A 13,743-nucleotide genomic window follows, 5' to 3' on the forward strand; every position below is an offset into this window, starting at 1 on the left:
ATGATTATCTAGATTCCCCAAACTGTCAAAATTTTAGTGACAGTGCTCCTGAGGTTTAGCTGTACTAACAACTTCCACAACTGTTGACCAATCAGAAGCAATGGTAAGCGTTCTGAGCTGGTTCCAGGAATCATTATATTTCCAGGCGCACACAGCACAAATAATTAATGTGTTTAAATTAAAAACCTCACAAGTAAGTTGACTTACACGTTGGTCTTAGAAGACGTCATGAGTCAGAGTGCAAACTAGCTGTGTAATGCAGCTTGCTAATGCTCTGAGTATTTTGAGCCCCATTAAGTCTAATGAGCAGTGATGAAATTTAATTTGGAAGTTATCACATGGGAAGCAGGCTGGCCCGTTCTATTGTGAGTCAGACAGGAGGAATGTGGGAGAGAGTCCAACAGCGCCATAATTCAGCTGATTCAGGGTTTTTAGTGAGTAACTGAGCCGTGCAGCAGGGACTAGTACACACCGCCACACAGTAAGAGAGGAGCCAGACTACAGAGCCAGCCTGGACGGTCAATAAATCTGATATCTGCAAGCGAGGTGAACATTATGAGCTCTGAGGTTTGCACCAGAGGAAGTAGAAAACCAATTCTGCTCATGACATGAGAAAATAATCAAGGCATTCCTCCAGCTTAACAGTATGTGTTTACCTGAAATAAATGTTCCTTCATCACCACTTGGTGGCAGCAGAAAGATATATTTCACTTGGGCTAGATCCATCTGAGAGCAAGTGGGGTCTTATATTCAACAAAGTCTTATTGAAAAATGGTTTGTGGAATATTGCCAACAGTGCAACTATAGGAAGAAACTGTGGAACTTAAATGAAGCCTTTATAGAAAATGGTTGTTGCAACAGCAAGTGCTTACAGAATATATAACAGAGTCTAATATAAATATATAGGATCTGGGGGAAATTAAACATAAAGAATATATATCTGTAAAAAGGTGAAAATAAAGAAATTTATTGTATATTGTACAAAAGTTTGGTATCACAATGTTGATGTGAATGGATCTTTTTGTTTGTTTGTTCCCATAAGTTAGATGCAAAAGAGCACATACATAGCTGAGAGAAAAAAAACATTCATTTGGTGTTAACTCTCTTTAACAGAAAGAGCTTTATTAGTATGTTTTATATTTTTATACACATTTGAATAGCATAAAATATGACTGATATCCAAAATATTTTTAAGTGATTCACATTGAAGCACTGGTTTTCAAACAGTGTGCGGTCCAGCATTACATACTTTATACGGCACAAAGTAGATCTAAATACAATGGGGGACTATAACTCACAAATGAAAGAAAAAAATGTACAGTGAAGTGAAAATGTTTAGCCCATGATCATTTATATAACCTATACGCGTCTATAATGATAACAGTACACATTATTTATCAGCTCTTATCATCCATCAGTGCAAGGTTATTTGATTATCTACAGTATATCATCCATGTCCTTTAGTGACTCATGTCAGCACAACATCCATTTCTTATACTGGTTCTGTTTAAAGGGAATGGGAAAAGGAAAAGAATTGTCAAACTCAACACAGAGGAGCCTGAGATATCCTGACTTTTAGTCCCTAATATGGGTCAAGCTCCAAAAACTAGCCTGACTCTGCTCAAGAGTAAAAAAAAGTCTGCCTACCAGCACCTCTAAAGCTCACTTTTTAGCACATTATATGTTGTTTGTTTAATTTGTACAAAAACCAAAGTGCAAAAGTGACAAGTTGCTGTTGAGGGTACTGGCTGGGCTATTTCTTGGCCAGGACAACAGACTTGCTGGAGTCTTGTCGTCACTGTGAGGTTACCAAGCAACCAGCAGAGACTTGGGAAGTCACTGTAACCAGGGTCTTAGCATCCCTCCCATGGTGAGACCATGGATCTGCCCAGCAGCACTTCAAGCCCTCTTCCTCAAAACAAACAAACTAAAAAAAGACGAGGGTGGAACGTCAAAGGATGGAACTGGATTACCAACTGAGTGAGCACCTAGATCATCTAGTCCAGTCTTAACCAGGGCTTCACACAGTGTCACCTACAGTGGGCAGAGTCCCTCCCACCTCTATGCTCAGCCATCCTTGGCCTGTACACTGGCAGGCTCAGCTCCATGGCATGATAGTTCTGGAGATGGATCTGCCCTTAGGGATAAATGCACCTTCACAGTCTTGAAACACAGAGGTTGAAGCCTGTTTCCTCATCCAAGTCTCATGTATTTACCTCAAAGTGGGAGCCCACACTAGTGCTTCAAGGTGCTCTATTGAGAGGGACCCTGGGCTCCTGCTGCCCCACAAGACTGAGGGTCATCTCCACATACAACACTTTCCCCTGACGCAGCCTTTGTTGGTGGAAGGATGTTGCAGTTAATACATGGGTCAGACAGGGCTTTCCTAAAGTGACCCGCACCCAGACAGTACAACTCATTGCCTTGGGCTCCAGCATCAATGTCAACAGAGATAGGGAGCCAGGTTAGGAAATGTGAGCTAGAACTGTGAATGGGCCACAGGACATGTATCAGAGCATCCAGCGGACCTATTTCACAAACGCAAACAAGACAAACAACTAACCCCAAGTGGGCAGCCAGCCAGGCACGTAGCCAACAGGCCACACACATGACTTTGTTGATACAAGATCTCCACCTGCATGGAGTGCAAAGGGACATTCTGTTTACTGCCGCTGGCAGTCAGGGAGGGATGAAACAGAACATCAGTTTCCTACGGTGACTGAGGTTACAGCTGCCACTGTGACATCCTTTTCTTTTATTGGTTCTGTTCAATGGATCCTTGACACATATAGTGAGGTACATTTTTATGATGGCAGGTCACCTAACTGGTCAGATGTAGCATGAAAGGAACATTGTTATTTACTCAGCCAGCTAAGAAAATATCTTCCATTACAGTGGACATGCTTCCTTTGTATCTAGTCCTCACTCAGTGTCTTGGCCAACAGGCAGTTTTTACATGTTGACTCAGTGCAATAAGGCACAGATTTACTTAGTGCTAATAGCTAGTCTGAGATTACAAATTATACAACATTGCAGTATCAAGTGTATCTGTACAGTATGTAAATAACAGCTGAGGCCCTGCTGAGAGGAACACTGTTTAACTGGTTGCTACGGAGACCAATTAACCATTGAGAGACATCCATAGACAAACAGCCATTCAGATTTGGCATGCTGTCTGTTTTGCATCAGAGCATTGTCCTGGTACACAATTCTTCTCCCATCAAAAAGATTACAGAACCTGCATTAACAAAGATATCCTTCACAAACAGAACAAATTCAGTTTTTAAAATGTCATGATGTAAATGGTTTTTTTCTTTCTTTTTTTATGGTCGCAATGATACCGTACATTTTAATGCTAATAACCTTTACAATCAATATCATGTCATCTCTTTCTCCAGCACTTGGAGCAGCTGTTTTGCTGACAGTGGAAGGGAAATACAAAAAAAATCTACTGTATGTCTAAAAAGCATGCAATAACAACAAAAAAACAGACAAAATGACACATGATGTCAAGAAAAGTGCATTAAGAGAAAGAAATCTGCAGCAGTTTCATAACAATAACAGGCACAATAAGGTAGACATCCCAGTTTCTTTTCCCAGTTGGAGTTTCAGTTAATCAAACATTACTCAGAGGCAGAGTGTAACATTAGATCAGACACTGTAGGTGAGGTTTAACTTTTACTTGTGACTGTTATCACTGAAAATATAGTTTGCTCTATTATACTGTATTCTATCAGCCTGGAGGTAGGCTACATGAATATTATATTTTAAAGATAACAATGAAGATAACATTGCAGCACGCTGTTCCTTGCACAGTGTGCAAAGGTCAACATGCCTGGTACCTCACAGTCATTTTCAGTTAAGTGTGATATTTTGTAGCTGATCATAGTAGCAGTGACGAAGGTATTTGACACAGTGGACAACAAGACATCAGCAGATAGGATGCTGTTAAACAAAAAGAAAAAAAAAATATACATATATATATGTTTCTGCCTCCAATAAATGTTTCTTCAACTCAATCCCACTGTCTTTGCATCTTGGTCAGTAGTAGACATTATCATCTCCCAAAGACAAACATTATCATGGTACCTTTATATTTAATTACACCCATGTAACACCCACACTCACTTTTCCCTTATGACTCAAAAGGCACAAACAAGATTTCCAACAAGACACATTGCAGTGATCGCTGACAACCTAATACACATAACACACAACAGTCAACACATACTGTACTGCATGTCTAAAGTGATACATATTCATAGAATTATAAAATTAAGACTTTCATTATATATTAAATCCCTTATAGAAATACTCAGCATTCTTAAAGGTGCAATATACAACATTAGATAAAGTTGTTGTCACCAAACAACTATATCTAGTGTCAGCAAATAGTTGTTTTCTGACACTGGCTGTCAGCAAACAACTATTTGCAATGTAAAGATATAGTGGAGTAATATCATCCAGAGCAGAGAATGAAGTCACACTCCCTCTGTGTGTGTTGTTATCTGAGCTTCTCTGTTCCTTGTTTTGGAAGCCGGTATAGCTGTGCGTGCATATCAGTGCATGTGAGTCTCTCCCTGTCCTCCTTGCGTCCGTCTTAAACATGGCAGCCAGGTCACAAAGTTTCCCATATTACAGCAAAACAGTAAATATGTTTCTGAAAAAAATTTGAGGCAGAAATAGGCAACGCAGTAAGAGAATCTTTATACATATTTGATCAGGACTGCCTAGTTTGACAGTTTGATCTGAATTTCGTGAGCCGTGTGTTCAGATGCTGCTTTCTTTTTTTCCTCAACATTATTGAGTAAACTATGTATGCATTTGTTTTGGTCTGAGATGCTGGTGCTGTAGTGCGACATCTAGTGGGGTTAAATGTTGTATAATTGCACCTTTAAATAGTGTAAAAGCACTACATTTAGTTCAATCTAAAAGAGATGTGAAATTGGACTTGCGCTACTACAACAACAACAAAATAAAGGGTTTTCAGGCTAGCAATGAAAAATATATCATGTCTTTCAAACCTATAAAAACATGAAAATGGCAACTTGAATCCAAAGGCTTTAGCTTCTGAAGAACCAACACATTCTGTCATCATCTGATGATGTTTAGGCATCAGAAAAGTCAAAGTCACATTTGAAAATACAACTGCAATAGAAGGCAATACCCAATCAGCACCCATTCAAAACATGCAATGAGCTCTCAACGCACAACGACAAAGGCCCTGCAAGGTACTGCACTGCAAAATGGTAGATTGTTTTCATGATACTGTATCATATTGTGTGAACCTCAATTATGAAGAACATTTTTGCTGAAGGAGAAATGTTGCCAGTCTTCTACAAGCTGTCATCAGTGTTATCACCTTTAAACCATTTCAATGATTATGATTTTTAAAAAATCAAAAATTTGCTTGGGTGAAATATGTCAACATAGTTTTAGCATAACTGCAAAACCTAAACCAAAAATCCCAACAACCTTATAATTAAACAACTCCAACCGCACATCATCTATTTTTATCAGTAACAGCAGTGACACCTATAAATGACAAAATACTGTCAGCAGTGATATATAAGTTCTGATAGTCTGATTTTGATTATATTAATGTGCTTTTCAGCTGATACATTCATTCTGATGCTATGAATTGTTCCAAAGATTCTAAATACATATGAGCATCAAAATACTAATATCAAATATCCTTATGTATGCCTCTTGTAATCTGCCACGTACTGTTATGAAATGTTCACATTTCAGTGGTCGTATACATAATACTAAATAATTAGTTCCCTTTCTATCACAGCAGTAAGTCTGGAGGGAAAGGCACGTGGTTCCTGCAGCATCGTGTCTATCATTTGGACTTGGGTTTGAGACCTAGCACATGTTTAGCTTTCCTCAGCATGAAGGCAACAATTAGTGCACATACAACCAGAGTGACCCCATACAGTCCCACAAAGACAGCGGCCTCACCGCTCCTATGCAGACGTGAGTACAGCTTTCTACGGCCCATGTAGTCGAGGTGCGAGGCGTTGATCTGACACAGGGTGCAGCAGGATAGAAAAATATGGAACATCTGATGACTCTGTCCCACAAAATCGCACCGTCCAGGGAAGCAGCGCTCTAGCAGGGGGAAGGAGAAGAAGAAGGCACAGCTGAGAAAGAAGGCTACCTGGCCAAAGTGGTAGATAATTGCTGGGTCATTGCTGGCTGTAGACCAGGATAAGAGTCTGTGAGCCACAGGGCTGCTGTCCCAGATATAGGCGAGGGCTGAGGGCACCACCTGGCCCACCTTGCGCACCCACGTCGGTAGGCTGTGGTTACGGTATTTGCCGTAGCAGCATCCCAGGCATGACAGACCGCTGAGGATTGTGGCAGTAGGCATGAAGATCCCATGCACGTGTCTGTGCAAGCTCTCATCCACAGCATAATAAAAGTGAACGACAGCACTGCCGTACTGATACTGCGCCACCCCAACATAGTCCAGATAGAAGAAGGTATAGTGATACAGCTCAGACTTGCCACCCAGTAGGTGAGCTGCTACACTGAATGCCGAGTAGGTCAAGGAGGACATGATGAGGATCAACAGTGGCCACGAATGAGCATCGCCAATAAAGTCCACCGTCTCAGAAAGTTGGCGCAATTTAACCAGAAAAACTAAAAATGCCAGCAGGTGCGTCCAGATGTTGATGGTCTCATTGTGGCGCTGGAACAAGGACAGGAGGTAGTAGCGCCAGTTTTGGTGGAGCGGTCGGTAGCCGGTGCAGACGTAGCGCTCCCTGAAGTAGTAGGGAACGTCAGTGTCTCTCACGGTGCCGGGCATGGAGGGCGCCGCCTTAGTCAGCATCTGGGGAACCTGCCTGATCTGCTGCAGGCTGATGAACACTCGCCCGATTCTCTCCATTACAATCGTCGTCATAACTGTCAGTAGCTGACTGATGCACACTGGATGGTTCCTGCAGAGAGGATTTTAAGAGTTAAAATTGACAAAAATTATGACAAAAATTTTTGTTGTGTTGTATCATCAGTAATCAGCATTTGTGATTTTTTTTAAAAAATTTCGTTTCATATTAAGAAGTGATGAAATGATATCCAAATGTGTTGGTGCTCATAAATGCTACAAAACCACTAACACACTTTAAATTTCACAGCAGACATACACACTGGCTGTGACTACAGAGTGAGTGGGCCCACCCAGTGCTGAGGCTGGCAGTAAAGGTTGTGGGGATGGGTGCAGGTTGGGCTCTGAAAAAAAACTTTGCTCATTAACAGCAGTTGGCATGTATTGGGTAAAAGATAAGGCTAGTCTATCTCAAAACAATTCTCACATACCCATATATACATTGAAACAGGTTTTGGTTGCTGGCATTGTTCCTACTTTCCATAGTGGCTGTGAAGAAATCCCTTCTGAACACGTTCCAATGTAAGTGATGGGTGATAAGGTCCACAGTCCTTGTTCTGTGTGAACATGCCTTCTTAAGTTCAGCCACAGCTAGTATGAGGCTTCAGCAGTCTGAGATAGTCAAATTAAGTGGCTATTTACCAAAGTTACCATCTTTTTGATACAATGTTCCCTATTTGCATTTCCCTAGACAGTGTTTCCTTGATGAGCTGTGGTGGAAGGACAGTAACACAAAGAGGGAATTACATACCAAAAACACTGTAACTTACACCCACTGCTAACTCAGACTGGTGAAGCCTTTGTGAATCAGCCAATTTTTAAATCAAGCAGCAACTAGTCTCGATGACAATCAACTGCTGCCAATACATTTTTCCCTGGTAGAGGCAGGCCTAACTTAAATCCGTTAGCCAATCCAACACTTTTTTGATATTGATGTGGATATTAATTACAGGATGAATCCTAATGTTTTTGGTGACCCTCTGACCTTTACTATAGCACCACCAGACCATAATTCCATTTGAACACAAGAAATATCAAAATCTAATAGGCAGATTGTCAAGAAATTCACTGAACACATTCATATTTCCAGAATAGACAGAGGTTTAACCAACTGAGACTTGATAGAGTAACCAGTGTAACGATGCTTATCAACCTAGCTGGACCAAATGTCTGGGTAGGACATCACCTCATGTCCAGTTTAGAAAGTGTTTTTCTCATTCAAAGGTCTAACAAAAGTAACTGTGTACATAACCTTATTTTATCAGTTTAAAATATTTCACTACAACAGAGCCTAAACAAAGCAAATGTGGCTATTAACAAAATGAGCAAAATGGGAACATCCTTAGAAGAGGTGAATAGAGTAGCCAAACACTGTACAGCAGGCCTTACTTCCTATGTAAGTAACAATTACTAAGGTAGAATAATTCAGGGCTTAATACTGTTTGGCATGCATCTTAGCACTGTGGCTTGGGTCACAGTGCTAAGATAAATAGGGAGTAGTTAAAGATTTAGTTTATTTGTGTACAGTTTAATAATCACAGTGTAGACAGACTGTCTGTTAGCTCAGTGTCGGTGCAGTAATCTGATTTACTGCCCCCAAGCCAGAGATCACCACCTGAGCTGGAGTCTGAGTTATGCTCTGTTAGCATGCACAGCTACTGCTGTTTGAAAGTGATACTCCCATCGAAGACAATGTTTAAAAAGCATAGCTGAAGTTGAGTCATGGCACCTGATTTAAAAAGCCAAAGAAGAGCAGGGATCAGCAGATCTTCACGCTCTCTAAACACACAAAACATGCACTAAATACATAAATGCAAACAATAGTTACAGCACTCCCCATAAAATAACAAATGGTTGCTTTTACATTTCTGTTTGAGTATGAATTTAACTAACAAGATTCATTGGTGATCTTTGGTATAGCTGTGGAAGGCAGAAGACAGGAAGCTAGTCTGAGTAAATTAACAGGATAGTGTTATTTAGCTTTGATGTCTGCTTTGGTTTTATCAGAAATTCTAGAGGCGGACCTCAGAACTGCATTACAGAAGGACTCAATGAAGGAAGAAAAGCTACTAAAATTAAAGGATACATTCACAATTTTTAGAGTGTGGCTTAAAACAACAGTTAGATGTCCATATGAATAGTGAAAGAGGTTTTCCTCGCTGTAATCATTCCTCCTGTTCATACCGGCTATTAAAAGATCCCCCTCAACTTGCTGAACATTTGCAAATGCAAAAATGCATTTAAAAGTGTATCTGAAGCTTATATGAGGCTTCAGCAGTCTGAGTTAATCATATCAAGTGCATATCTGCTACATTTTGTCTTTTTTGCATAAAATTCCCTCTTTGTGTTTCCTCGAACAGTGTTTCCCTGTTGAGGAAGTATAGAAATAAAAAGAGGGACTTAAATTAGACTTACATCACTTACATTTTCACTGTGAGTGCATTATGAAGGGATCTTCTAGTGGCCAGTATGAACAGGAGGAATGATCATAGCAAGAAAAGAAAAACCTGTTTCAATGCTCACTGCGCACCTGATTTGTTTTAAGACAGACTTGCAAAATTGTGAACTCGTCTTTTAAAATATTTGGTGCTGTATTTACTGCTGTACTGTCCACTTTGAATCTTGTACTAATACATGAAACATGAAAAATAGAAATGCATGTATAATTTAATACAAATGTTACTGCTGTAAATACCAGTTACTTTATTAATGTTCAGTTTACTATTGTTTAGTTGTTTGTGAGCTGACTCACTTATATGGCAGTATTTGAGACTGTACTTTGTTGTAGTGAAAAGGTGGATCTGATAGTGTAGTTCATACATTTATAAAAATTACCATGAATCTGATTTGACACAATGTAAATAACAATTAACATTACAATATTTTTATTACAACTGTTTCATGTATTGTTTCACAAACGGTCGCATTTAATTTATTCACAGTTTACTACGCAATTGTTGTGAAGTGTGATTGTGCGTCTTCAGGTGAGTTTTGGCGACATTTACTCCCATTCCGCCTCTAAATAGGTGTTTTGAATGCATTTCCTACTGTTTTTTCCACATTATTTAGTTTCATGTTTTACCAGCAGTAGTATAAGTTGCAGTGTTGTGGCAAGCAAACAGGAATGAGAGATTTTTTTTAAGTTGAACGTGACATGAAGACAAATTTTCCCCCTCCTTAATTAGTGCCCCTTTAAGCCCTTTAGGGGAAAAAAATCTGTATTATTTATTAGTGCCCGCCCCTGGGAACGTGCTGCTGTGTGTCGAATATCAAACACCATCAAACGGGCTTCTTCTGGATTCAGATTCCCTCTTCATCTGTGAGCTGCTGTGAAGGTCTGAGACTTTAGAAAAGTTCTGCTACAGCCTGAAACAAAGGCCTTACTCATCCCGGTGCGCATCACTTTCTCATGGCAGCTACTGTTGCTAAAAGCGGATACATTAACGATGTCAGTCTCACCTTGTCGTGATTGCTCGTTTCCTTCACTTTCCGCTGCTGAGATGACCTCTTCCACTCCCTCCGCCCGCCGACACAAATATTCAACAGATGAATCGTTGCTCTGCTGTGAGAAGGCAGAGTCAAGCTACTCGACGTCAGGAGCACACAACCGGAAGAAGAGTGATTCAGCCAAAAATAAAGCATAATTCTCTGACTTGGTTTAGTTAGAAATAAAGCTACAGACGAGACAAAACTGGCCTGATGAACATGTGAACCATCCCATAAATAATACACTGACATATTTATCAATTCAAATATAATAGAAATCAGAACTAGTGCAAAGAACATATTAAATAGGAGCACATTTTAAAAATATGGCTGCAGGCCTATTATTATTATTTATTATTATTAATACATTTTGATACAGTGCAGGTTGACAGCAGATACATGCAGATGTGGATAAAATGCAGATGTAGATTGAATTTGTTCAAACGTACTTAACAAAATTTGTGTTTTGATTTCCTAACTCTAGGTTATATAAACTTAGTATTGGCAGGTATACAGATTGACTTGGCCAGTACACAGAAGGTCTGTAGGCATGTAGACGTGTTGTGTCACCCTATCAAATATATTCATGTAATGCAGGGGCGGCCCCTGCCATTGATCACATAGGTGGTCGCTCAGGGTGCCAAATAAGGGAGGGGGCACCAAATGAATGGGACATGTTTTTTTTTTCTTGTTGTTTTTTTCTGAATGACAGGTGTGCATGTACACAGTTTTTGGAAACACACTCTTATTCTCCCTCTTCTCCCTTATAGACTTGCATGGGTTTTCATTTTCATTTGATTTTCAAAGCCAGAAAGTCAGTTTTCACTCAACAGCCACTAATCTTCATGTGCTACCTCAAGCCATGCCACCAAACACCTCACTGAATGGTGCCTTAACCCCCTCTTGACTTTTTGTCTGGAGGACTTGGAGGTCTTTGTCTGGATTGGAGGAATCATTGTTGTTGGGCTCCAATGTAAATGTAATGTAAATATAGCTGGCTCTGTGGAACAGTAAACCCAGGTGTTTTATTTTGAAAACTCATACCGGAAATGCACTGCACTTCTCATTCTGCTAAACACCGAGTACATCAGGAGGAAGAAGGTGGTTTTCAATAAACTAAAAAAAAAAAGAAAAAAAAGGACTTACGGGAAGAAAAGTTCATTCGGACGTCAGGAGGCTTCACCCTTTATAGTCCTCCTTCAGCAGACAGCTGGGCAGATGTTTCATGATGTACTCATCTGTAAATGCATTTTCTCCTCTTATCTGAGAGAATATAACAAAAAACGTGCTCCAACGTTCGGGAGTCTTTCACGACTTTCTTTACTTCATTCAAACTGTTATCTGGATGCGAAGTTTCTCACTTAAATGTACACATGTGTAATAAGAGCAAAAGGCGGAGCAGGTATTCAGACTGTGTGGGTGTGAACTCCTGGAACATTCTTTCTCAGTGACAAGCTGCCCAGGAGTTTTTTTTTTTTTACTTAAACAGATATCATACAGGCAGCAGCAGCTATAGTCACACTCCACTCCACACAGTTAAGATACTTATCAAATTTTACTTAGGTAAACAGGTGTGTTAGGAGATAAACCAGGCAGGCATGTGAGGATTAGTTAAAGGTGTTATACTGTAGGCAAAGTTTGGAGGCAACAGAATCCCTTTTCTCACTTTAAAACCCATGAGTGATTTCCTGCTAAAACAATAGCCAGCACAGAATCCCCCATCAAACCAGAACTTGTTGGTTTTACACTTTGGTTTTTGAACAAAATATACATGTAGCCTGCTGTTAGTGAATTTAAGAGGTGCTGGTAGGCAGATTTTTACTGACAGAGACAGGCTAGCTTTCCCATGTTTCCAGTCTTTGTGCTAAGTTAAGCAAACCATCATATTTACCGTACAGACATGAGAGTGATATTGATCTTCTCCATCCATATTTCCCAATATGTTGAACTATTGACTTGACCAATTCAGCATTTCACCAAAGTTGAACTGGCAGTCGACAGATTTAAAAAATAGTATCAAAATTGATTCATCAGAGCCAGAGGTATCTCTTTTATTCCATGCATTCTTTTTCTTGGCCACACCTGGCACCTACATTGCCCAAAGTGCAATTGACAGAGCTTTGGGTGTGTTAGTAGCAGATAACAGTAGACTTCAGCAGAGATGAGGAGCATGCTACAGAAATCTGGTAATTCCGCTTTAACTCCAACTCCAAATACCTCAAGTTACGCCACTTGAGGCGATTTATTAGACTTTGCTAAGATTCCTCTGGAGCCACAAAAGGCTCTATACAACTCTAAACAGACTTTGATGTGTAAAATTGGTGCACTTTCCCTTTAAAGGGCTTGGTGATATTTCAGGAGATTGTTTTGAATCAAATCCAGCGTGTGTAAATAATAATGGCTCTGGCACATGGCCAAAAGATTTCTGCATCCCAGTTGGTTATCAAATCCATCAAAGGTCTCCATTGTTGTTTGGATCTAAAGCAACAGAACTTGTTGCATAATCAGTTAGTCTGAAGCAGTAGTCAGAGTTGGCTCTGGAGTTTGAGCTCTGCTCAATGTAAATTGTCCAGTGCACTTACATATTTCTTAACACTTCATTTTACCCTTAGAACATAAGAACACTAATAGCTGTCTCCAACAGAAGAGGTTTAGACATTTACAGTGTCTGTGAGTCACTGATTTTACATTTGATTACTGAGGACTAAAAAACACAACACACAACACAACTTTTGGACATATATGTATGCATGTGCATGTGTTTTGGGGTTTAAAAAAAAAGCCTTCTCTTATAAGTATGTCATCATCCACAGGAGTTAGATAATGTAACAAAGTACAAAGTGTGAGGCTCATTTTTGGCTTTGGCTTGTGTTGACTTGTCACTTCCTCAAAGGGCCGTTTGACAGTTAAGACGTGGTTATTGCGCCAAGGTTGGAGTTGAATTTAGGTTGACATAGGGCATAGTGTTGAGGCACGTGGTTAATGGTTAGTGGTTAAGGAGTGCCTTGTGTTGAAGAAAGTCTTCGCAAGTATAAAAGTTGTTAGAGTAAGAAAGGGGGAATGCACTCATTTGTTTGCATATTTGTGAGTATGTGTGTACTGGAGGATGACAAGAGGAGGAGGGGAAGAACAACAGCACAGATGTAAAAGATCCTCACACTCTGAATGCACATGTCACTGAAAAAACATCAGAAACTGCAGATTGAGATCTAGGTTTAGCATTTCCCAGCTTCTCACAGTGTTTGCAATAATCAACACTCCTGTCCTGTCCTGGAGGAAATTAGTTCACAGTGTACTGGACACCAGAAACTGTGGTCCACTTACAGGTTCAGACTAAATCTGGCCTGACCAGTTTTCCTCTACAG

General features: G+C 40.0%; 1 protein-coding gene across 1 annotated transcript; it reads right to left on the minus strand.

The window, feature by feature from the left end:
• Positions 1-1,103: 1,103 nt before the first annotated feature.
• On the minus strand, positions 1,104-10,469 carry paqr7a (progestin and adipoQ receptor family member VII, a). Its single transcript, XM_067611543.1, has 2 exons — positions 10,352-10,469; positions 1,104-6,947 (listed from the first exon to the last, which is right to left on the minus strand). The coding sequence occupies exon 2, from the start codon at positions 6,908-6,910 to the stop codon at positions 5,846-5,848; it is 1,065 nt and encodes a 354-aa protein (XP_067467644.1). The 5' UTR covers positions 6,911-6,947; positions 10,352-10,469; the 3' UTR covers positions 1,104-5,845.
• Positions 10,470-13,743: the final 3,274 nt, after the last annotated feature.

Source organism: Thunnus thynnus, chromosome 15, assembly GCF_963924715.1.
Source record: "Thunnus thynnus chromosome 15, fThuThy2.1, whole genome shotgun sequence".
Classification (NCBI taxonomy): Eukaryota; Metazoa; Chordata; class Actinopteri; order Scombriformes; family Scombridae; genus Thunnus; species Thunnus thynnus.

Coding starts and splice junctions, on each gene's coding strand:
- paqr7a (XM_067611543.1), bottom strand. CDS start 6,910: ATGACGACGATTGTAATGGAGAGAATCGGGCGAGTGTTCATCAGCCTG.